The following is a 23469-nucleotide window of genomic DNA, read 5'->3' as shown; positions in this document are numbered from 1 at the left end:
TTTTCCATAATCTGAGCCAGTGGAAGCATGTAGATGTTGAACAGAAGAGGCCCCAGAACTGAGCCTTGGGGAACTCCGCACGTCATATTTGTATGCTCAGATGTATAATTACCTATAGACACAAAGTAGTCCCTATTCTTTAAATAGGATTCAAACCACTTTAGTACTGAGCCAGAAAGACCAACCCAGTTTTCCAATCGGTCAAGTAATATGTCGTGGTCGACTGTATCAAATGCAGCACTGAGATCAAGTAATACTAAGACTGAAATTTTGCCACTATCTGTGTTTAAGTGGATGTCATTAAAGACTTTAATGAGAGCCGTCTCAGTGCTGTGGTGTGGCCGAAAACCTGACTGGAAGGCATCAAAACTGTTGTTTAGTGATAAGAAAAGGTTGAGTTGTTGAAAAACCGCTTTTTCTATGATTTTGCTTAAAAATGGAAGGTTTGATATAGGCCTATAGTTGCTCATTAGTGATGTGTCTAGATTGTTCTTTTTTAGGAGTGGCTTGATGACTGCAGTTTTTTAGGGCCTGTGAAAGATACCTGAGAGCAGAAATGTGTTTACAATCTGTAGAAGATCAGAAGCCAAACAATTCGAAACATTTTTGAAAAGGCCTGTTGGTAGAATATCAAGGCAACAGGAGGAGGTTTTCAGGTGTTGTATAATGTCTTCCAGGTTGTTATGGTTGATCGTATGAAATTGTGTCATATTTGATTTTGTTTAGTGTGAACACTGTGACAACACATATCCTGTACTTGACATGGAAGCACTGACTGTTTGTCTAATTTTCTGAATTTTGTCTGTGAAGAAGGAGGCAAAGTTATTGCAAGCCTTGGTAGACAATAGTTCAGATGCTACTGGTACTGGAGGATTTGTTAATCTATCGACAGTAGCAAACGAAGCACGTGAATTATTATTGTTTCTGGCGATAATGTCAGAGAAAAAGGACCGCCTTGCATTCCTTAGTTCCAAATTATAAATGTGAAGCCTGTCTTTATAGATGTTATAGTGGACCTGGAGATTAGATTTTCGCCAACTGCGTTCAGCTTTTCGACACTCTTTTTTCTGTTCTCACCACTATAAAATTTCTCCATGGAGATCTTTTCTTACCAGAGACAGCTTTGACCTTAGTGGGAGCAATAGCATCAATAACATTCGTAATTTTACAGTTTAAATTATTTACAAGCTCAGTGACTGAGACCTCTGAAAGGGTGGGTGTGGAGGAGAAAAGCTGAATGAATGATTCACTGGTGTTTTCAGTGATATACCGTTTTCTGATTAACTTTGTTTGAACACTTTTTGGCACCGAGATAGTGCCGTTAAAGAAAACACAGGAATGATCAGAGAGAGCAACATCAGTCACCACAACCTTGGAAATGTTTAGATCCTTGGAGATAATCAAGTCCAGTGTGTGCCCCTTATTGTGCGTGGGCTGTGTCACATGCTGAGTCAGTCCATAGCTCTCAAAAACACAACACAGTTCTTTGGTCCCTCGGTCCTGGGGGTTGTCAACATGAATGTTAAAATCACCAGCAATAATTACACGGTCAAAGTTAATACAGATTATAGACAGCAGTTCATTAAAATCGTCAAAGAAGTTTGCACAGTATTTAGGTGGCCTGTAGATATTTAGAAGTATAGCTTGAGGGGAGGATCTTAGCTGAAGAGCCACATATTCAAAAGAAGCAAAATTTCCATAAGATAATTGCGTACATTGGAATGAGTCATTAAACAAAATGGCAACTCCACCTCCTTTCTTATTCACTCTATTCTCACTCATACAACTGAAGTTAGGGGGGGCTGACTCAATGAGAACAGCAGCACTGTTATTATGGTCCAACCAGGTTTCAGTTAAAAATATAAAATCAAGATTGTGCTTAATAATAAAATCATTGATTAAAAATGATTTTCCTGCCAAAGACCTTACGTTTAGTAGGGCTAGTGTTAGTGTGTTTTTTCATTTTCTGTGACTGACTGTGGCTGACGAGGAATGGATGCTAAGTTTGCAAAGTTTGCCGTTAAGTGCTTATTCGTTATTCTTTTTCTATTACCTATCACAACATAAATTGTGGAAGAATCTAATACGCAGGGCCCAGGCTTGTCTTGGAAAGAGTCATGAGTGCTACTAGGCACTCATGACTGGTGTTTTTACTGCTTTTGATATCTTTTACAGCAGAGTCACCCACAATCAGAGTATGGGGCCCAGTTGTTAGCTTTCTCTGTAGTTTTTTAATTTTAGAATTGCTCTCAGTCCTTAACCTGCTGTGTGATGGTGAGACGCAATCCAGGTTATGTCCAGGGTCCTGCAGCAGAGGAGCAAATCTGTTCTTCACCTGCACACTCAGTTGTTGGGGAGGCATTTTGTTGCTAATTTTTCCTTTTGCAGCTGTCCAAGGCTGTGTCCTAATAAGCATAGGGGTTGAAGAGGCGCTCTGCCTGGATGGTAATTCAGGCCAGCCGGTCGTATCACAGATCTCAGGGCGCTGTGCCCTGCCCGTTAGTCGTCTTCCCAATTCCCAGGAAAATGATTTACTCTTAGGCTTTGCACCAAAAGAGTTCCAGGGAGGACTACCACTTGTTGATTTATTATCCGTTCCACAGCTCTCCTGTTTGTTTGTAATCTTGCTGGTGCTAGTTAGCCGTGTGTTAGCATGCTTTTGTCCATTGTTTTGGTTCAGTGGTAAAGCGGTGTCATTTCCACATGATCCGTTCACTTCCACGTTTACTTCTAACCGGTAAATTTTGGTTTCCAGAACTGCAATCTTTTGAAGGAGTTTGTAGTAGTCCTCCATGGAGAAGTGAGGCATCTTGCTGCTAATAAGCTTTAGCTACAGTCACTTTGACAGGCTTGAGCTATTTGTAGGCCACGCTCACGCAGAAACATTTTGAAAAATGGCAATAGCCTACTATGCCTATAAAAAATGTATAGTCCAGTGATTTATAAGTACCCAGAGCCGTTGCTCTGGATAGAGGAGGAGGACCACGTCGCTCCTCTGATTAAGGATTTGCAGCTTGGATGTGTCCATTTCTGGTATTGTTTGCTAATTCAATCTTGGCTTTTTCCAGAACGAACAAGACAGTGTGACCCAAGATGCATTTCTCGGCATAAAATAAAAAGGATCATCACAAAATGTTTTGCACACAATAAAAAGCACACCAACACAAGGGCTGAGCCAGTAAGGACGCGTTTGTGTGTGTGTGTGTTGTGTGTGTGTGTGTGTGTGCCTGATAATCACCTGTGTCAATGATGCCGGGATTGGAGTGAAACCAGGTAGGTAAAACAAGACCGCTGAAGGTAGAGAAGCCAAGGATGAGCAGGTTACGGGACGAGTTAAGATCCACATACTGGAGAAAGAAAGACACAGAGACAAAGTAAGAGAGCGAAAGGGAGAGAGAGAAAGAGAGAGAGTGAGACAGAGAGACTTTATTTTGCTGTTTTGGAACTTCACACAAATGTGATCCTAAATAATCTGCAACTTCAAAACAGGCCTGATTTCTTTTCTCACATTTATGGTTGTTATGACAGGTCAACTCAGGCCAGCCTAGGGGCAAATCCTGTATATGTGCTCTGACTAATTAATTAGTATAAAGTATAAAGAAGCAACATTTATCCAGCCCCACTACACAAAATGACCGTGGTGCTGAGGGGGGGTTGACACAGTTCTGAGTTAGCTTCTGTTCTACTAGCTTTCAGCTCAAATTTATTTTCCCTCTTCTTTCGTCTTTCTAAAAACACTGAAATTTGAAACCAGAGTTTTCTGCCCTCACTCTAAGCTAAATCTGATCACCTTGTCGGTGCAAACAAGTATTTTGTATATATTCTATACTGTAGCCCCCATGAGATTGTGACACCTATGACTAAGACTCAAGGGAGCTGTAGTTGTCCAATGCAGACAAAATAAGCATTTGAACAAGGACATAAAAACCTTGTATAAGGTTTCATCATTTTGCAAAGACTGATGGAAAAAAAAAATTACGGGAAAAACAAACTGTCTGGTTGGGACTTTGGCCCTTATAATAATGATTCAGTGATAACATGGTTGAAGTACAAAATATTTCTGTGATACAATTTCTGGTGAATACTCCCTCAAACACCCTGCATTTAGAGAACCCCTCCACCGAAATACTTACAAAATTGTCAACAAAATGGCCAACAGTTATATTCTGAAACCAGAAAACTCATAAAAGAGCTAAAATATTTTGTAGGATTTAGCATTGTGCTATCTTATGTTTTCTTCAAATGTTTCTGTCAGATTTCTGCTCCAAATAACTTCCCAGTGTGTCTGTGATGGAAAAGCCTGGGATATGTGAGATTTTTTAAAGGAAGACATACGTTCAATACATGTTGATGATGTGCTTACTGCTTGCCTGTTAAAAGTCCCTTATTACTTCTCCGTTTTTTTCACCAGGAAAATGTCCTCACATTTATGATCTAGAAAATAATTACACAGTGATAGCATTTCTTGAACTAACATCCAAAGTACGACACTATCTTTTGAGATTAATAATGTAAAAGATATCTTTGTGGATTGTTTTAACAGTGCTAAAGACCTGACCCAGCACTCCTGCTTTAGGCCACGTCCACACGTACCAAAACGATCTTTTTTTTACCCGTCTTCCCTGGATTCGTTTCAAGAATAGTTGCGTCCAAACGAATCCACTTGTAAATGACTCAATATGCCACTTCATATGCCAGGCCTATAGGCGGCGCTGTTTCTGCTACAGAAATTCACCAAAACAACGGAGAAGAAGAGCATAGTGACTTCCACTTCCCATCATAACATGACTAGCTAGATTATAACTTTCTCTTAATACATCCGTGGACTATAATAACTTTCACCACTGCTCATTTTATAAAGGCCGCCAGAAGAAAACGTGTCTTTGTTTACGTTGTATAATGTGCTGTTGGATTGCTTTTTATTTTGCATGATTGCAGCGCGCTAGCAGCGCGCTAATGTTAACTAGCTCTAACATCGGCAGTCAAACAAACATCAATGATCCATGAATGTTGTCTTTTTAATAATCTATACGTTTTTCTTGCAGTAGCCTTTCTACAATAAGCCGTGGTAAAAGTTACTATAATCCGTTCAAGGAGTTGATAAGCAGACAGATTAGCTAGCTAGTTGATAAATTGTCTACTTCCACTTTATAAACAGATAGCCATCGCAGCTAACGTTAACGTTACCTCGCTGCTGGAGCGGTCAGCTGCTTTAGCGGTCAGCTGCTTTAGCGATGTTTAACGTTGGCTACATAACGTTAGCAATATATTTTGTGTAGAATCCAGATGGAAGGGTCAGACAGCAGAGACACAGTATTTAGATGAAGTGAGCTGGTTTGACCATGGTGATGGGACATGCTTGCTTAGCTTCACCGCAGTTGTGTGCGTCAGTGGCCGTGGGAGAGGGTGTAAAAGAGGGGTGTGGCAATGACATCATCAATACGGATTCGTATTCACCATCCATACGAAGCCAAACAAGAGCCGTTTTCGGATTTTTTCACCCTGAGACCAGGTTTAAAAAAATGCAAAACATGTGCGTTTGCACAAAAAAACGTTTCCGTGTGGATGGCCCCTTAATCACACAGAGATATCTCATGCCAGGATCCCCGTTGACCTGAGTTCACTTGGTTGCCTTTGTTGCATGGACGGTTTTCCGACTACACTGACGACTAAAAGTGTATCACCAACTTTATGGTGTGCTCACACCAAACACGAAGCAAGTATTTTACATGGCCCGATTACATACAAAGCCAGTGCAAAGATCGCAGAAGTCATCTAGACATACTTTTTGGAGAGATGATGCAATTCATTGAGCTGTGTCCACCTCCGGATGATGTAAGGAATCCAGAAATGTTGTGGCCGCTTACAGCTCTACACCAGTGAACTTGTGCGAGTAACAAGAGGCAAAAATTTGCTTCACTCAACCTCCAGAGGGCCAGTAACTGTCATGCTAAATATGTATGCAGAGAGAGCAATGTTATGGTATTTAATATCTTACATGTAACAGTAAATGATTTAATTCTTTTAAAAAACAGCTGAAAACTCACCCTTTTGATCGCAATTTTAATTAAAGCTGCAAGCAGCGATGGACGGGCCCTCGCGCCTCTGGGCGCGTCGGGGTTACTGGCGGACGCCGCTCCTTGCGACATGTGCATTTGCGCGGCACTCAGACACCGCAAATCATCACCAATGAAAAGGGAACTCCCTGCTGAGTTCAATGATACCTCACACAAGACTCTACGTCATACAGTTCATTAGCTGTGAAAAGGGGCGTGGCTAAAGCATAGGGAGCGGGTCAAACCATCTGCAATTAAATAGGAACTCTCTGCTGAGTTCAATGATACCTCACACAAGACTTTACCTTAAATGGGTCACCAGTTATGAAAGGGGGTATGGCTTGATCATAGAGGGTGGGCCAAACCATCACCAATGAAGAAGGAACTCTCTGCTGAGTTCAGTGACACCTCACACAAGGGTCTACCTTAAATGGTTAAAATATCATGAAATGGGGCGTGGCTTGAGCATAGGGGGCAGGCCAAACCATCACCAATGAAGAAGGAACTCTCTGCTGAGTTCAATGACACCTCACACAAGGGTCTACCTTAAATGGTTAAAATATCATGAAATGGGGCGTGGCTTTAAGCATAGGGGCAGCTCAGTATCACATGTAGACCACACATTCTAAGTTTCATGTAAATCGGATGTGGTTTGTCATATAAGGCGCATTTCCTGTTGCCAGCAGGGGGTGCTATGACCAAAAGTAAATATTGACCTGTAGATGTCCTCAGGCCTGGACCCTTGTCAATCGTGAGAAATTTCGGGCAGATACGACAACGTACACTCAAGTTACAACAACTTCTTTGTTCATCGCTCAACACTCAAAATGGCCGCCACGCCACGTCCACACCATTTGACGAAAAGTTTTTCTTTTAATAACTTTTCATCTTTAAGGTGTTGAGATGGTACAGACCAAATTTGAAGTCTATCGGATGAAATCTCTCGGAGGAGTTTGTTAAAGTATAGCACCTTGACTTTTAGGCCTACTTCCTGTTGCCACTAGAGGGCGCTATGACTTTGAGTCAATTTTGTCTGGTAAATAAAATGGCCGCCCTGCCACGGCCATGCCCTATGACGAAAAGTTTTTCTTTTAATAACTTTTCATCACCAACGTCTTAAGATGGCACAGACCGAATTTGAAGTTGATCGGATGAAATCTCTAGGAGGAGTTCGTTAAAGTACTTATGTGAAAATGGACAAAATCTCACAAATTTCGAACTTCCTGTTGGGTTTAGGGTATCCCTCCAATGACGTTTTTTTGTACGTCTTGACATGCTTCATATGTGTACCAAGTTTCGTGAGCCTACGTTAAACGTACTGCAGGGGCAAAAAAATGTTTAAGTTTGTAGGGGGCGCTAGCGAGCCATTTTTGTGCTCCTATTCCCGAAACCCTTAAAATACATAAATTTTCACCAGACTTGATGTGAACGCCAATTTTGGTGAGTTTTTGAATATGTTAAGCCCCTCAAAAAGGCAATTAATTTGCTGTAATAATAATAATTCCTTCAGTTTCAATAGGGTCTTCGCCGCTCGGGCCCTAACTAGTCAGTTTGATATTTATATTCCTGATTATATATTAGCTTTACTGACTTATAGTTCTGTTATGTTGGATTTTGATTTTTTTGTCTGCAACCTGTTAATCTGTTTGGTTAGTTTTTAGAAATTTGAGCTACCCAAATAAAGTTTATTTTTATTAATTGACTCCCATAGGAATCTTCTTTTCTTGCTCAACACGTCCTCATACGTAAACAACAGACTTGGTCGTTGGCCAATGACTCACAACACAATATATATGACCATTGTATTTAACGTTGTGAAACAATCACAGTTTTGAACATGTGATTAACGTTTTAAAACGGAACTACGTGGTTAAGTTTAGGCAACAAAACTACTGGGTTAGGTTTAGGAAATTATCATGGTTTGGGTTAAATTTTGTCTGCTAAGTCTGTGACATTGTTACGCTCAGTGTTGTGCCTGAACGCGTTCATTGAACGATAGTTCATGAACTCGTTCATATTTTGGGCGAATATGAACTGGACGTACTGTATTACTGCCTGATGAAAGTTACTGTGAACTCGTTCATTCTGGTGTCTGTGAACGGCACGCTCTTTCAGTTTAACTTCGTTCAATAGGGTGCCAGATTTCTATAGAGCCTTCCAGGCGAAAACCCGGCTAAAACACACCGTAAACAGGCCTTAATATTTAGCGGAATAAACACCAACTTTGCCCGCTGGTTTTCAAAAAGAAAATCCGAAAAAAATAACTATGAACTAGTTCATTTTTGGAACTGTGAACTTAGTTCAAAATTTTGAAGTATGAACTGAACTAGTTCATTTTAAAATTTGTGAACTGAACTTTGAACTAGTTCATGTAGAAAGTGGACTTTCCCAACACAGGTTACGCTGCAATGTGTTTATGAACTAACTTTTTATATTGGTAAACTTAAAAAAAAAGCTTCAGCATCAGCTTTTGGTTTCCCATGGGACAGCAGCAGTCTCAGGGGTTAAAGTCCTATGTTTGTTTGGCGTTTTTTAAAATACGTTTTAATAAGCAACTCACTAAAATGATACTTCCTCTTTTGCTCCCACCATAATTACTACGGCCACTAGAGGTCGAAGCCTGACAACACGTAAACATTGGTCGTAATAAGCTGCTTGCACAATTGACCTATACAGATTTTTTTTTTTTGGTGAGGATGGTCTGGTATTTCAGGTCACAGGGTCAGTGACAGAGAAGCACCCCTGGAACCAGCTAGACTCAGTATCTAGTTCAAGGGCCCCTTAGCAGGGTGGAAGTTTTGTGTCTCAGGTTCTTAATTTTCAAAGGAAGTGGGGCGAAATATAATAAAACAATAACATATGATACAGACTGTTACAATATTGAAATGTGTTTACCTGAAGGTTGGATATCCCCACTGCTGCGATCATTCCAAACATAACGAGGAACATGCCTCCAATGACCGGGTCTGGGATGGTGATAAAAACTGCTCCAAATTTCCCAAAGATCCCCAGGACGATCATCAGAATGCCGGTCGTCTGGAGGACCAGTCTGCTGCCAACCTGGAATAAAATGAGCACAGGGACTTGTTAACCTGTGTTTATGAGAGGGGTTACTCCATCATTCACACCATGCCAGCTTTATTTTTTGTACCAGGATGCTGTGTGGGGAAAACACCTCTGAGAAGCATGCAGAAGTCTTAACAAGGACACTATCAATTTCATCTGCAATGATTTTAAGTTGGATGTAGACGTGAGAAAACAGAGAAAACAGCATCAGAAAAAGAGTTTCGGGTCAAGCCCGCATAAATCATAAAACATTCAGCTGTAGCATGGGCTTTTATCTGTGCTATTTATCTGTCGCTCAGTGCTATATATTTGTACATACCGTTCTAGTGAAATACGCCATAAAAAATTAACTAAATACATGCCAAGTCTTACTTCAACATTAATGTCCTCAGTGTTTGCCAAGAGACTACAGGCATCTTTATGGATGTTCTTATCTGTGTGATGCTGATTGTTGCTCATGCAGTTTTATCCAAATGTAGTTTCTCACATTATTTAACATTACTGATTCTTCCGTACAGTTTTTCCTTCCCAATTTTGCCAGAATGTGAAGATGACAAAATGAATCAAATTTATTGGCATCCACATCAGCAACTCACTAAAATGGAACTTCATCTTCAGTCACATGCCAAAAAAGGCAAAAAAAAGGCTCTGTAAAGAAGATGAAATTGAAGCAGTATCTCCTCCTCCAGTTATATTACCGTCATTTAAAGTGTCAGTCTGTTCAGCATCTCAGAAACTGAGACTCACAAACAACTGCAGTGCACAATCAATAAATCATCCCAAATAATCGGTTTCCCTATAATATTATACTCATAAGGTCAAGCTAAATCCTATCTGACCCCTCTAACCCTGCTCACTATCTTTCCTCAGGAGGTGATAGGCTCCTGTCCACCCAAAACACTGAGCTTTAAAGACCATTTCATTCATCCATGATATACATGCAATTGCGCTAGTGTATAATTTCTTTATTTCTATTCATACTCTTATGACTTACAAATGCCTGGATGATGCCGGCAGTGGATGTATTAAAGCTTTAGTGCGTAATTAAGGAACAGGACTTTTGTAATCACCAGCCAACATGGCTAGTAGATTTTTAAAGTTACCAGCCAATCAGATTTGCCACTAGCCACTTTTGTTTTTTTCCTAATTAACTTTACTTTAATTTCAGCTCCTCTGGTTTGTTTGGTACGGAGCCCCTAAGGGGACATGAGCAAAACAAAATCAAAAGTTTAGTTTCATGTGCTCATGCAAAACTTTTGTGTGAGCACATGAAAGCCGTAAATTGATGTAGCCTGGGCCATACTGGAGACAGTGACAGCTATAGAAATGACTACAGTACAGGAGTTAGTTGCACTATATTTTAATCTAGGTCTTCATTACAAGGACATTGCTGCTTTGCTTGCAAGTCGTCACCATTATATTGTTTCAATACGACATTTAATATGGATTTTAAAGTCTTGTAATCTGTTACAGTTACAAACATCTGGCCAACTCCACAGATATAGGTGGATGTACACAAAATGCAAGGAGAATGGATTAAACATAAGAAAAGACGATGTTCAATTAATTCTACGAGAACTCCAAGGGGTCTTGAACGGGACATTCTAAAACGCTTAACGTGAAAAAGCTTAACGTGGTTTGATGTACCTAAACAATGATCAATGATTACCAAATTTCTCTCTCATATTGCTCCTCATAAACACTGAAAACTGTCAATGGGTTTCAAAGCGGCGCACATGAAAACAAATCTAAAGTTTAGTTTCATGTGCTCACGTGAAACTTTCATGTGTGCACATGAAAAGGTTTTGCGTGCGCACATGAAATTTTCACGTGAGCACATGAAACTAAACTTTAGATATATATATATTTTTTTGCTCATGTCCCCTTAGGGGCTCCGTAGTTTGGTGCCGTTCCATTTTTCTTCTCTGTTTCAGCGTAGCTCGTAATCGATACTGCGGACGCTAGGCACATAACCAATGGTTGTACGACATGTCACGACATAAGTGTTCATAGGAAATGTAGGAGTAGTACTACAAGCAGTGTTGCCAGATAAATATTACGTTTCCAAGCCAAACACACACAAAACCGCCCTAACGGTATCACAGAGGGTTTGTATCATGTGGATTATTTGTGAATTCAATAGGTCATTTAGTCTACCCTCCTTTACCTTCACAAGGTCTTACAATGTGAGTGTGGGTAAAGTCTGCTATTAACATGGCAAACACAGTTGCCCTCAAACAGGCCAAATAATGAATTCACTGCTATCAAAACTATTTACCTAAATTCAATCATTTGACCTTTCATTTTGCAAAGTGCAGAGGAACTGATAGAAGAAGATCACAAAGCATTCTGAAGGGTTGAGCTCACTATAGTTCACTCAAGTTTTCATTTTAATGTACTAGAACTAAAGACAGCAGCAGGGATTCTTCCGAGGGAAAGGGCCGAGGGGCAGTTAACTATCACAACACTCTGCAAGACTTAAAAGGCATGAAGTGACAAGCATTTGTATGTCAAGACACAGTAAATTGTTCCTGCTCTCAAAATAACCAAAAGCGGAATCCTACACTGGCAGCATTAGGCTTGGAGGTATGTAAACAAGAGGCTTATAGCTGGTTTCCACTGTGTATATTAAAGTTACAGTGTGAAAATGTGCATGTGATTATACTAGCTTTGGAATTATTCTCATACCATAAGGTTTTGTTTGTAGGAATGATCTTTGTTTTGGTTTTAGTTCATTCATTTCAAATCTGTTTGCCACAGAGTCATTCTTATCTACCAGCACAAGGGCTATTTCACAAAACCCAGATAAGGGATTAAGCCGGGATTTCCCAGTTATCCTGGCTCAATTTAGCCTTGACTCGGTTTCACAAAAGCAGAGGCACCTAATTTATTCTATACAGCTAGCCTGCTCCTGACCAGGCTAACAGCCAGGATTTATTAATCCTGGAGCCTTTTCTGTTCACTCAGCAGTGGTTTTACATTATTGTTATCAGCCTGTTAGCCTGTTATTATTGTTAACGTCTGTTAAAGATGCAGTAGGTAAGTCTTATAACACTAACTTTCTGTCATATTTGCTGAAACTGACCCTATGTTCCAGTAGAACTACATGAATTATGTAAAAAAAAAAGACAACTCCTCTGGCACCTCCTACAGCCTGTAGTGCCATTGGCAAATTCCCCGGGCACGAGCTGCAGAAAAGTTTTCCAAAACTCCGGTGAATATTGGAGCGGCTTTTCAGAGGTGGCGTGGCTGCAGGATTTTAAAGATCTGAAGAACGATGCAGATGTAGCCACATTTCCATAATAACATAATTACCATGAATGATTTATCTTTCACTTGGTTATTAATAGTCAAAAGTCCACAAAGATAGGTTGGTGAGGATGATAGTAACGTTAGCACAGTGGTCGGTCTGATATGATGCTGAAATGGCTAACGTCATAGGCCGACCAGGGCTATGCAATTTGGGTAGGGGCCGCTCACTGATCCCCCCTATATTCCTGAAAATCCTAGACATGGTTGTGATCGTTAGTGCTTTCTGATTAGCCTGCGTTTGTACTGAAATAAGAGGTTGCTGCGGCCTGCCGTAGGGGTTGAGCAGAGGCTGCACAGTTTGACCAGCAGGCAGTGGACTCCTGATTGCTACTCTGCTACTGCTCGGGGGAAATAACTGATGAATATACTATGTTACATTCATGTTTACAGTGTGCATTATATTTATCATCAATAGATTTTAGAGTCCAATTTCTACAGTGTCTTTATTTTCTATGTCCATATATATGAGGGAGCAAAGCATATAATATGTAACGAAGGAAACTCGTCCTCCATAAAAAAAAGTCTAAAAATATACATTTACGAACTACTGCTTTTAACTGAAACCATTCAATGAGTAACTTGTCATTTGCAAAAATGTTTGGAAGTTAATATGACTTAGGAAATTTATATATTTATATATATTTATATACGTAAGGGATTTACAAATCTGACACGAAGTGATGTTTAAGCTGCACTTAATTAGACTTGTTTTCTTTTTTTACTCTGTGGCTATGACTCAAATGACTGTGAGCAATGTAAAAAGGCTTCATTCGTAGGGACATGCCCATAGAGAATTATCACTAACGCTGTAGCTTTACAAAAATTTTAGCCTCTTTTAACCCATCTTTTTGGATTTACATAGCATTTGCTTAATGGTTCACACTCAGTGCTCCTTTCAGCCCCATTTCCAGCAGCAGCAGGACGCTGTTTTAAGCAAACAATATAAACCCAGTGTATTCTACTGTCACAGCATCAGATTGTCCGCAGACAAAGCAAATAACTGGTGATGAAAGTGGAAAATTTAGAAATAGCTGGATATGTTCTTGGTGGAGACAAAGACAAAACTAAAAGGTCAACAGAAACATGACTCCAGATTATGTAGCTTGTCTAGATGATGTACAAATAATATATTGTTTGCTAAAATACTATATAGTAAGACTCCTAAAACACTTGAGGAAACTATTATGTTGCGTACCTTGGTGATGCCCAGTGCAGCGATGTTCTGGCTGTAGGAGGTGGTTCCGTTTCCAGTTCCCCACAGTGCAGCCAGGATGCAGCCAATGCCCTCCACTGCGATACCTCGGTTTATGGCATGAGTCGGGGGAGGAGGGGCGCCAGACAAGCGAGCACAAGCGTAGTAGTCACCGATTGATTCCATGGTCGAGGCCAAGACGCCTGCCATCATACCCAACACTGAAGACACACTCACTGTGGGCATACCCCATTGACCTGTGTGTTCAGAATAGGCATACTTTAGTTTCCATACATATAGCTACCTGGGCTGGTCCATTATAGGAAAAACATTATAATCACAATTATTTTGGTCAATATTGAAATCAGGATTATTTAACACTTACTCCTTAACCTTTGGAAAGATGTTGCATTTATTGAACTTAAAAAAAAACAGTGAAACAGTTAAACAAATCAACAGTGAAAACACCTTGGACTGTTACCTTTCCCTTAATAATTTTCCCGCTGAACTTCTTGAATTCCCCTTAAAATAAAAAATATAAAAATATATATTAAAATGTTTAAATAGTATTAAATAATGAACACAAAATGAGATTAACTGTTGCAGTGCACTTTCAAAATTTCTTGAAAACAAGTAATAAATAATATGCAAATAAAAGAAAAAAATTATAAATTAAATTAGCTCAAAACAAATTTGTTGATATAATGTATTGAACATGTAACATTAGACATGTAACATTTTGTCAAACTAAAATCAACTAATTCGGGAGGGGCGAAAGTGTGCGTGTCATTCAAATAACAAGACAAAAAAAGAGTTTACTTGCATGACTCAATTGTTTTTGTGATCGTTAAAATCGATCGTTAAAATCAAAATCAAAATTCTATTAACTGCACAGCCCTAATAGCTACAAACACTCAACCATATACGTAACTGGATTACTGCCAATATCCTTCAACATTTTAAATATTTCATAGGCTAGAGCCAGCTCTGGTTGACATTTCCTGAAAGTTGCATATTTCGTTTTGACTGGGGGAATGGCTGCTACCGGATGACCTAGAGGCCAAGAAGTTCCATATGTCAACAGACAAACCATTCCTCCTAAACCATTGAAGTATTTATAGAAAAGATGTAGTGGTACAAAACATCTGCCAGACCAAAGGTTTACATGACGCCATGTCCACTTTACTCAATCTGTTACATAAACATCTGAACAGATCCAAATATCATGCAAAGATTTATTTTCGTACAATTTTGGAACTGAACCCATCCCAGCAAAAACCTTTCGGGGTTATAGAATTCCTCACATAAATTACTCAACAGGTGAATGTGAGATGCTGATTATCTGATCCATATGGATAATGCCCTCATAGGACCCTCAGCACAAACTAAAGAAATGCAAATTTTCAGTTTAGGAGACATTTTTTATCTCCACCTGCCATGGTTAACCTGTTGGGCTAGTTGAGAAGTCCAAATAGCTTTGCTTCTGGCTCAAATACAGTATATGGGTGGGATGCCAGTGGGGGGCCCGGTCCTTGTTGCTACATGGGTGATTCCTGCTAGTGGTTTCAGGCATACACTATGTATTTTAGGTTATGGACCCCCCCCCCACAGAAACATTTACGCAACAAAGTTCATGCAATGTTTTTAGCCATGATTCCATTTCAAATGTTGACATAAAAGACATGACATGATTACATATTATTACATGTATTGAGCATCTGAGTTACTGAGTCATCTTGGCATTGAATTGTTAACTTTCCACTTAAGGTAGCATGGTGGCCCAATGGTTAGCACTGTGGCCTCACAGCAAGAAGTTTCTGGGTTCAAATCCAGGTCGTTCCAGTTTGTATGTTCTCCCCATGTTTGCATGGGTTTCCTCTGGGTGTTCCAGTTTCCCCCACCATCAAAAACATGTACTCCAGTCAGTGCCTTTGATCAAGGCCAAGGCCTCCTGATCTGAGCCAGTGCCTTTGATCAAGGCACTGGCTCAGATCAGGAGTTGGTCCACAGGTGCTGTAAATGGCTGCCCACTTCTCCCGTGAGGGATGGGTTAAATGCAGAGAATGAATTTTGCTACATGTATGTGACAATAAAGTACCTTTACTTAAGATAGGAGTAACATGCAGCAATTGCAATGACTCAGGGACATTGTGGTAATTTTAACACCCAACATCCCTGCTCTCTTTGTTGCTTAGTTTTTGGCCTTTCTGGTGGCGTGTAGGCCTGTAACAATGAATTGCAATATGACATGAATGCTTCATCTAAATTACGTTAAAAGAAGCAGGAGCAGCCACTGCAGGATCACTTTGTATAAGATACATTTGTTTCCAGCGATTATTGCATCCTCTCTTTTTTTGATATGTAAAAAGTTTTACATCTAAATTAACAAAAATTTTAAGAATAAAATTTCCCCCCTTCATTTTCTATGTACAAGTTGAAATGCACAAATGGTTCAAAACGGTTCAAGATTTTTATTATTTTTATTAGTGACGTTAACGAAATCTAGGGGAACTTCTAAAGCAGGCTCCTTTCATACCCATTTCCTACAGGTTCTTTTATCAAAACATATTTTTCAGGTCTTTACCTCCAAAATAAACTATTGTCTCAACTGTAATTACAGTCTTACATGCTGAAATGTAAACCTAATTCCACCCATGTGTACATGTAATGGAAAGTCCTTGGAAAATGCAGCGGTCATGTCTTTTTTATATTCCTTGGCACTTTGTTGTATACATTTTGTAAATTACTTTGGTCCTATGGTGTGCGTAATTAGTATTGTCCTTAGTATATATCTGTGATGTGGGTGTGATGTGTTGAATCATACGTATTGTGTAATACTAACATGCTGATGTTTTTCTTCCGTGGTATTTTTTGTGCAGGACAATTACGTTCATAAACCCAGAACCAGTATGTTCGTTAAGGCAGTTATCAACAGATGGTGTCAAAAAGAGATTACATTGAAAATGACCTTTAAAGCACATGTCGTCATCGTCTTGGGTCGATAATGCCGATACTCCAGCACCTTTCAAAGGCATGCAAAAACATACACTCCCACATTGCAAAAAGACACATGAATAGAAATGCATGGGTTCTTATTCATAAATCTCTCCTAAAATTCCAGAGAGCAGATTAGTCATATATGGTGAAGTATCAGATTTTCCTTATCCCAGTTGACAAGTCATTGTCCTCTGAAATAAACGTATTTAAAAGAGAAATTTGCCATTTATGATGTGGATGTCCAATCAGAGTTGATGGTAAATGTTATTGATTAAAGCAATACATTTCACAGTGGCATGCTTTATTGACCGAGTCGCAGCTGCAACATCTGTGGTTCTTCCTGCATCCAGTGACGTGAAAGTGCCGTAGTTGGAGGCAAGGAAGAACTACAAACTATTCAACTTGGATTTTGTCTCCGTCTAGCCAGGCGGTGTGGTCTAGATGCCACTCAAAAATAGAATTCCTTGTTCTTTTCACTTGTTTTGCAAACTTGTTACATTTGCAAAAGCTGAAATGGCATCCCAAAATAACAAGTGCAGAGGGTGTTATGGAAGAGGACTTTTATATTTTGCAGTGTTTTGGTTTCCCCGGATATTCAGCCGTATTTATTCGAGCCAGGGCATATGTCCGAAGAAATGCAGCGAGAGAGGCCGAGGCCGAGGCTGTAGCGGGGAGGATATTGTTGGATGCAGGGAGCCTCCAGAACCTGAGCTGCCAATATCAAACGATGACTGGTGGTGACTTTGCTCAAATTGCCCTCTGATGCCAACAGAATCATTCTGCTGCAATGAATGTCATGGGCAGTTTTTTTTGGATGCTGTGTGTGCGTTGCTATGTTTGAAGGTTTTACTCCACAGTTGGACACAGATGTGCTGCAGACCTTCTTCAGGATCCCGAAGATAAACTGGAAAAGACAACCAAGACCAGCAGGGCCGATGTTTGTCACAGACTATAGACACATTTTGCTCTGGATGATGGCCGCTTTTGTTTCTGAAGACAAGACTGTATGCACTGCCTCATCTATTTCAGTGAGAGTGTCAGTACTTAACCCTTGTGTTGTCCTTCGGGTCCCAGTGACCCGAAGGACAACACAAGGATTATGTACTTCCGTTTACTTTGTTGAGAATTGCTCTCTAAACAAGGGTTAATACAGCACCTTAGTTCTTGTTTGTACAGCATTTTGGTCAGCTTAAACTGTGTTTAAATGTGTTCTAGAAATAAACTTTACTTACTTACTTTACACAAACAGGGTTTAGAGAGCAATTCTCAACAAAGTAAAGGGAAGTACATAATCCTTGTGTGGTCCTTCGGGTCACTGGGACCCGAAGGACCACACAAGGGTTATGGGAGAATGATATGTCTGAAGAGGTGTTAAAAACTCTAAAACCTTAGGAAAGTTACATACAATACTGGGACATTTGGATGTAAACAGTTGATCGAGGTTATTCAAAGTTACCCGTCTGTTCTTCTGTACTTGCGTTTCCAAGGAGGCCCTATTCTTACAACCTAATCATTTGGACATACGCCATATTAAGGACAAGGAAAATGTGGTGGCAGATGCAGTCACGTGCACCACTGTCATAAGATTTTGTTAAAACTGCCCATCATTTCTTTTATTTCAGTGTTTCATGAACAAATAAAACGCTTCCTTGTATTCAAGGCCATTGGGTCATGTAGATGAGGGGGTGGTAAAGATTCTCCCGCTATTGATAAAGGACTGTGGCAATGCGCTGAAATGAATAGGTGTTATGGGAGATAATATTGAAGTGGTTAATTGTTTAATATGAAGTTTGATTTATTGTTTCTAACAATTTTTTTTATTTTCTTCAAGGTCGGTGGTGGGACCTGGCACTTGAGGAGGGGGTGTGACGGCTCCTAGGCCTCATTTCAAGTCCTTTTGGTTGCTTGGATATGGGGATTGGCTAATAAGAACAGATGACTGACGCCTGGGCAGTCACTCTCGCTCACTCCCTCATCAAGGTTGCTTGGTTTGTTTGGACTTTGGTTGAGTTACTTTTGCTTTCTTACTGTACATTGCTACAACTTCACACATCCATACACTACACACATTACTGATAAACTAATAGCACATTCTCCACATTTTGTCATACCTTTGAGCCAGGTTTGTTAAGTTCCCGATAAGGGAAATGCTAAGTTGGGCCTATATTGTAAAAATGGAGTAGTGAAACTGTAAAGTGCTGCTAGTGACCATGTAGAAAAATTAAAGAGTTATTGCCGTCTTGGTTCATGCTGGTTCGGAAAGTCAAGCCTCCGTGTTTAAATTTTATTACCTGCATAAGTATAGGGGCAACTCGGCTGCACTATGTTTTGGCTGGTCGTCAGTAGCTTGTGCACAATGCATCCTGGTACATGTATGTAGAAACTGCTGGCACGGTACTGTGAGCAGGAGAACTCTTTTCTCGGGCAATAAAGCACACACTGAAGAATGTATTGCTTAAATTGACTACAATCAACACACTGATTGGACATCCAAATAAAAAGTGGCAAATTTTCCCTTTGATAACCACCATGCTAGAAGAGTAGATGGGGTTTGGTTCATATTTGGATAACAAAGTGAAACCAGCTGAGTTTCTATTCTGTTAATTAATTGATACCCATTTATGCACACTGAATAATACAATGTCTTGCCAAAAACATTGCGTACAGACAATTTTCCAATTTGTTAATCGAGAACGTGCTGCTATCATAAAAAAAAAAAAAAAAATGTTTTGTTTATGTGTTTCATTGGCACAGTTGTTCCTGTTATTATTTTAGATTGTTTTCTGGCAATAATATGGATTACAGGACCTGAGTTAATGTGCCGCCTGCAAACAGCAGGGGCCATGTGCAAATAATCAAAGAGTCATGAAACTGACTTTGCTGTTAACATTCATGAATAAGAAACTGACACCAAACTGACCCTGCAAGTGAGTGTTCCGACATCACAAATCTATAGATTGTTTTTGACACACATATGCATTTAATATTTGGCAGAACAAAGTGTATGTATGTAGTGAGAAAACAATATATCTATGTGAATGTTATATGATAAGAACCAAAAACTGCTAAAATGATGATCATGAGTGGTTTTGAAAATCAGTCCAAAGGTTGTAGAATTTTATTACAGCAGCACATGTTCTTTGAAACTGAGGAACACATGCTCCACATGGAAATCCTGCATGGGTTGCTGCCAGTTCAACTTCAAGCCATAGCCAACTGACTGTCAGGAGGCTTCTTGTCCCATTGCAGTTATAAAAAATCTTATTTTGTAGATCAACATCATCGTCTTAATCATCATCATCATCATCATCATCATCATCATCATCATCATCATCATCATCATCCCATTTCAGACACTCAATTGTCAGGAGATTAAGCAATTAAAGCAAACACTGATAATTTGAATCCACTCCAAGAGATTCAGTGACAGTTTGGCGGCTGAAAGATGAAAGAGCAGTAGTGCAACCCTCAGCTAAGTTACAGAATGTCGTCTGTTTGCATTTGGTTTGGATGTTTGCCAAAGATGAAATTATAAAGAGGCTGACAGACAAGATGAATAAATTGAAAGGAACCACAGTACTCAGCAGTTTCAAACAACTGTTAAAAGTTGGGAAACTTTGACATTTATTAGAGCAATAATTGACAGATTGTTTGTTAGTGCCACAACTAATGGCTAAACATTTAAAAATTAGTTGGCAAATAACTCACCCTTCATAGTTACCATGTGTGTTGCTCCTACTACTCTTAAAATCACGCTCTGGGAAATATACCTTAAGGTGACCAGGTTTGACCAATTAAGTATACAGCATAAAAAATGTGTTAAATTATGACATTCATTCACTTACCTGGGTAAGGCACATGGATCCAAGGGGAGTTTGCCACAGCATCCAGGCTGATGTCAGTCCTGGCTGAGAAGCCATACTCATCGGACTTTGAAGGAAAGACGTCAAAGATTGTCAGTAAGAAGCAGACCAGCCAGGCGCCACACATCCCGAACAAAGCCTAGAATTTGAAATCAGATCCAGAATGTCACATTACATTTGAACTGAAGTTCAACCAACATATAAAACATTAGTGAAATTATTTTAGGCCCGACAAGGCAGTATTTACTACAGGTTTTGAAGACTAAAAGCCCTAAAGGTCCCATGACATGTTGCTCTTTGGATGCTTTTATATAGGCCTTAGTGGTCCCCTAATACTGTATCTGAAGTCTCTTTTATATAGACCTTAGTGGTCCCCTAATACTGTATCTGAAGTCTCTTTTATATAGACCTTAGTGGTCCCCGAATACTGTATCTGAAGTCTCTTTTATATAGACCTTAGTGGTCCCCTAATACTGTATCTGAAGTCTCTTTCCCGAAATTCAGCCTTGGTGCAGAATTACAGCCACTAGAGCCAGTCCCACAATGAGCTTTCCTTAGGATGTGCCATTTCAGGCAAGGTGGAGGGTGGGGGTGTGGCCTTGACCAACTGCCACTTTGCTCGTTTGAAAGCCATGAGGTCTCTCTCTCATTGGTGGGCCAAATTCTCTGGGCGGGCAAAGCAGAGAAAGGGGAGGTAACCTTGCTCCTTATGACCATCAGGTCATAATGGGTTATGATCATAAGGAGAAGATTCCAGATCGGCCCATCTGAGCTTTCATTTTCTCAAAGGCAGAGCAGGATACCCAGGGCTCGGTTTACACCTATCACCATTTCTAGCCACTGGGGGACCATAGGCAGGATGGGGGAACGCATATTAATGTTACAAAAACCTCATAAAGTGACATTTTCATGCCATGGGACCTTTAAAGCTATTAAGTAAAGTATTAAACTCAACTAAATGCCTAGCCTCACGTGGCCGAAATTACCTTCTTGTTGTTTGATTTGTACCACAAGCATTCAATTTGAGCCTGCATACGTCTTCATACAACACGCCTTGGGCACAGGTCTGCATTTCTGATTGCATTGGTACAGCAATAACTTGGGAGCAAAGAGTGGTGCAAAAAGAGTGCTTTTACCATTTGCAGGGCTTTCCTAGGAAAGTCGCTTAAGGCATCAAAAAAAATTCTTCATATTTCATTTCTTTGATACTATCTTGACAACACCTATAAGATCAAAGAGGAAGATAAATCAAGTGAGATCCATAAGATCCTCATATTTGAACTACTAATGATGATGAAGTGCCAGAGTAATGTATGCATTATATGACCCCTTAATGATGAAAAGGACTGTGTAAGCTGTGAGTGTTAGCTAACCTCAGAAAGTAGATGGGCTCTTTCCCTGCTGCTATATAATTCCTGGCTTTGTTCCTTCACACTTAAAAGCTTTGCATTGTATGCTTTGGCTTCATTTGATGGACAAAACTACTAATGAATATCTATTAAAAAAAAAACTGTGTTTACTCTAAGATCAAGAGACCTTCAGGTCTTTTTTTGTTTCTTGGGTGTTCACATGATGAAAACGTGTTTGCCCTCAGCAGTGACGGACTGGTAATCTGGCATTTGGGCAGATGCCAGAGGGGCCGCGGGCCCTCATACGCCGTTTGGGCCGGCCTGCCAATCAGAGAGTCGCATGATTGTCACAGCCATGCGGCCACTTAATTGTAAACAGCGGCCCATATAATTTCTCTCGGCCCCCTTTCAAAGCTTCAATAACAAAGTTCTTTGGCCAAACCATAGCCAAGCTTTTCAAAATCCTTCACATCTAGCAACAACATAATCTGATAGGTATTAATAGCACATATCTGATAGGTATTTATAGCACATATCAGTTTCTCAATATCACAGTCATGGTTACCCTCTACAGTCACAAACTTTTACATTAGTCTGTATTGTTTTATAGCAAAATTACTTATTCAGATCAGATATTCAAAAAACGTAAACGTTCATGGTTTGAAATAAAAAACAATCTACCTGCATTTCTTTTATTTGAATATTTGTTTGCAAAAGTTAAAATGAAGCAATGCCTTCTGGGAATTTCAAGACAGTAGACCGCGTCTGCATCTTTATATTGTCTATGGTCTGCGCTCAGCGTGGTTGTTGGAAGTAGAAAATTGGAAGTTGGAAGCTATACTGTTGACAAAAAAATTTATCAAGGCACAAGCGCGACCAAGGGGAGAAAAAGAGAGAGAAATGTAAGAGCACTGTTGGCTGACGTTGAAAAATCCTGCAACCTGACTGATTTGTTTTTAAAATCAAGTGCAGCTTCAGCTAGCATTAGCGCGAATACTGCTAGCATTAGCGACACATCTGAGCCAGCACACCAGGGAGAAAGACAGGACAGTGAGGAATATGAGGAAGAACAAAACGAGCAAGAGGAGGATGAAGAGATAGACATGGATAACGAATCTATAGAACTAACCAACACAGAACAACAAGCCTGCTGTTGGTCTGAATGTGGATTACCAGAAGCAACAGAGATGGAGACCAAAGCTGCAGGAGGGAGTGTAGTACAGTAAATTTGGCTACTTCAGAATATTATATTATTATGGAGCGGCTGGCTCTGATGATTTATTAATTTTTATTTAATTTTTTTATATGTCTATGTTTTGGTGCAGTTGTTTATAGCATGGAAGTTTACGTTCACCATCACTGGGGCTATCAAAAGTGCATGTTCTTTCCGTGCGTCAAAAGTTCTATCTGCGACGCCCCCCCCTGTTGGAAATGCCATGGCCGTTTTTTGTTCCACACATGTGCACGCACATGCATACACGCACACTTACTGTACCTCATCTTTCTGTGCAATCATCATGGGTACAAGTTTGCACTTTGCAATTTATTGTAGCCTACTTATTGTTATTTATTAGTAGGTGGACTTTTTTGGATCTGCTGTGTCTTTTTTTTATTATTTACTGACCAAGTGATCC

At 39.9% G+C, this 23469-nt stretch overlaps 1 protein-coding gene across 4 annotated transcripts in view; it reads right to left on the bottom strand.

Moving 5' to 3' along the window:
• Positions 1–23469, bottom strand: part of si:dkey-106n21.1 (solute carrier family 23 member 2) — a 69011-nt gene that overhangs the window by 7984 nt on the left and 37558 nt on the right. Inside the window, exons 7-12 of one of the 4 annotated variants that reach the window (XM_039809465.1) lie at positions 20469–20625; positions 16595–16648; positions 14095–14148; positions 13630–13883; positions 8952–9116; positions 3239–3347 (exon numbers count right to left, since the gene is read on the bottom strand). In XM_039809465.1, coding sequence (XP_039665399.1) covers positions 3239–3347; positions 8952–9116; positions 13630–13883; positions 14095–14148; positions 16595–16648; positions 20469–20625 — 793 coding nt within the window. The remainder of the gene's footprint in view (positions 1–3238; positions 3348–8951; positions 9117–13629; positions 13884–14094; positions 14149–16594; positions 16649–20468; positions 20626–23469) is intronic. The other 3 variants (XM_039809467.1, XM_039809466.1, XM_039809468.1) reach the window with 3 other exon arrangements.

The sequence above is a fragment of the Perca fluviatilis genome, chromosome 8, assembly GCF_010015445.1.
Source record: "Perca fluviatilis chromosome 8, GENO_Pfluv_1.0, whole genome shotgun sequence".
Classification (NCBI taxonomy): domain Eukaryota; kingdom Metazoa; phylum Chordata; class Actinopteri; order Perciformes; family Percidae; genus Perca; species Perca fluviatilis.
Note: the sequence above shows the minus strand (reverse complement) of the source record. Positions and strands in the feature narration are given on the sequence as shown.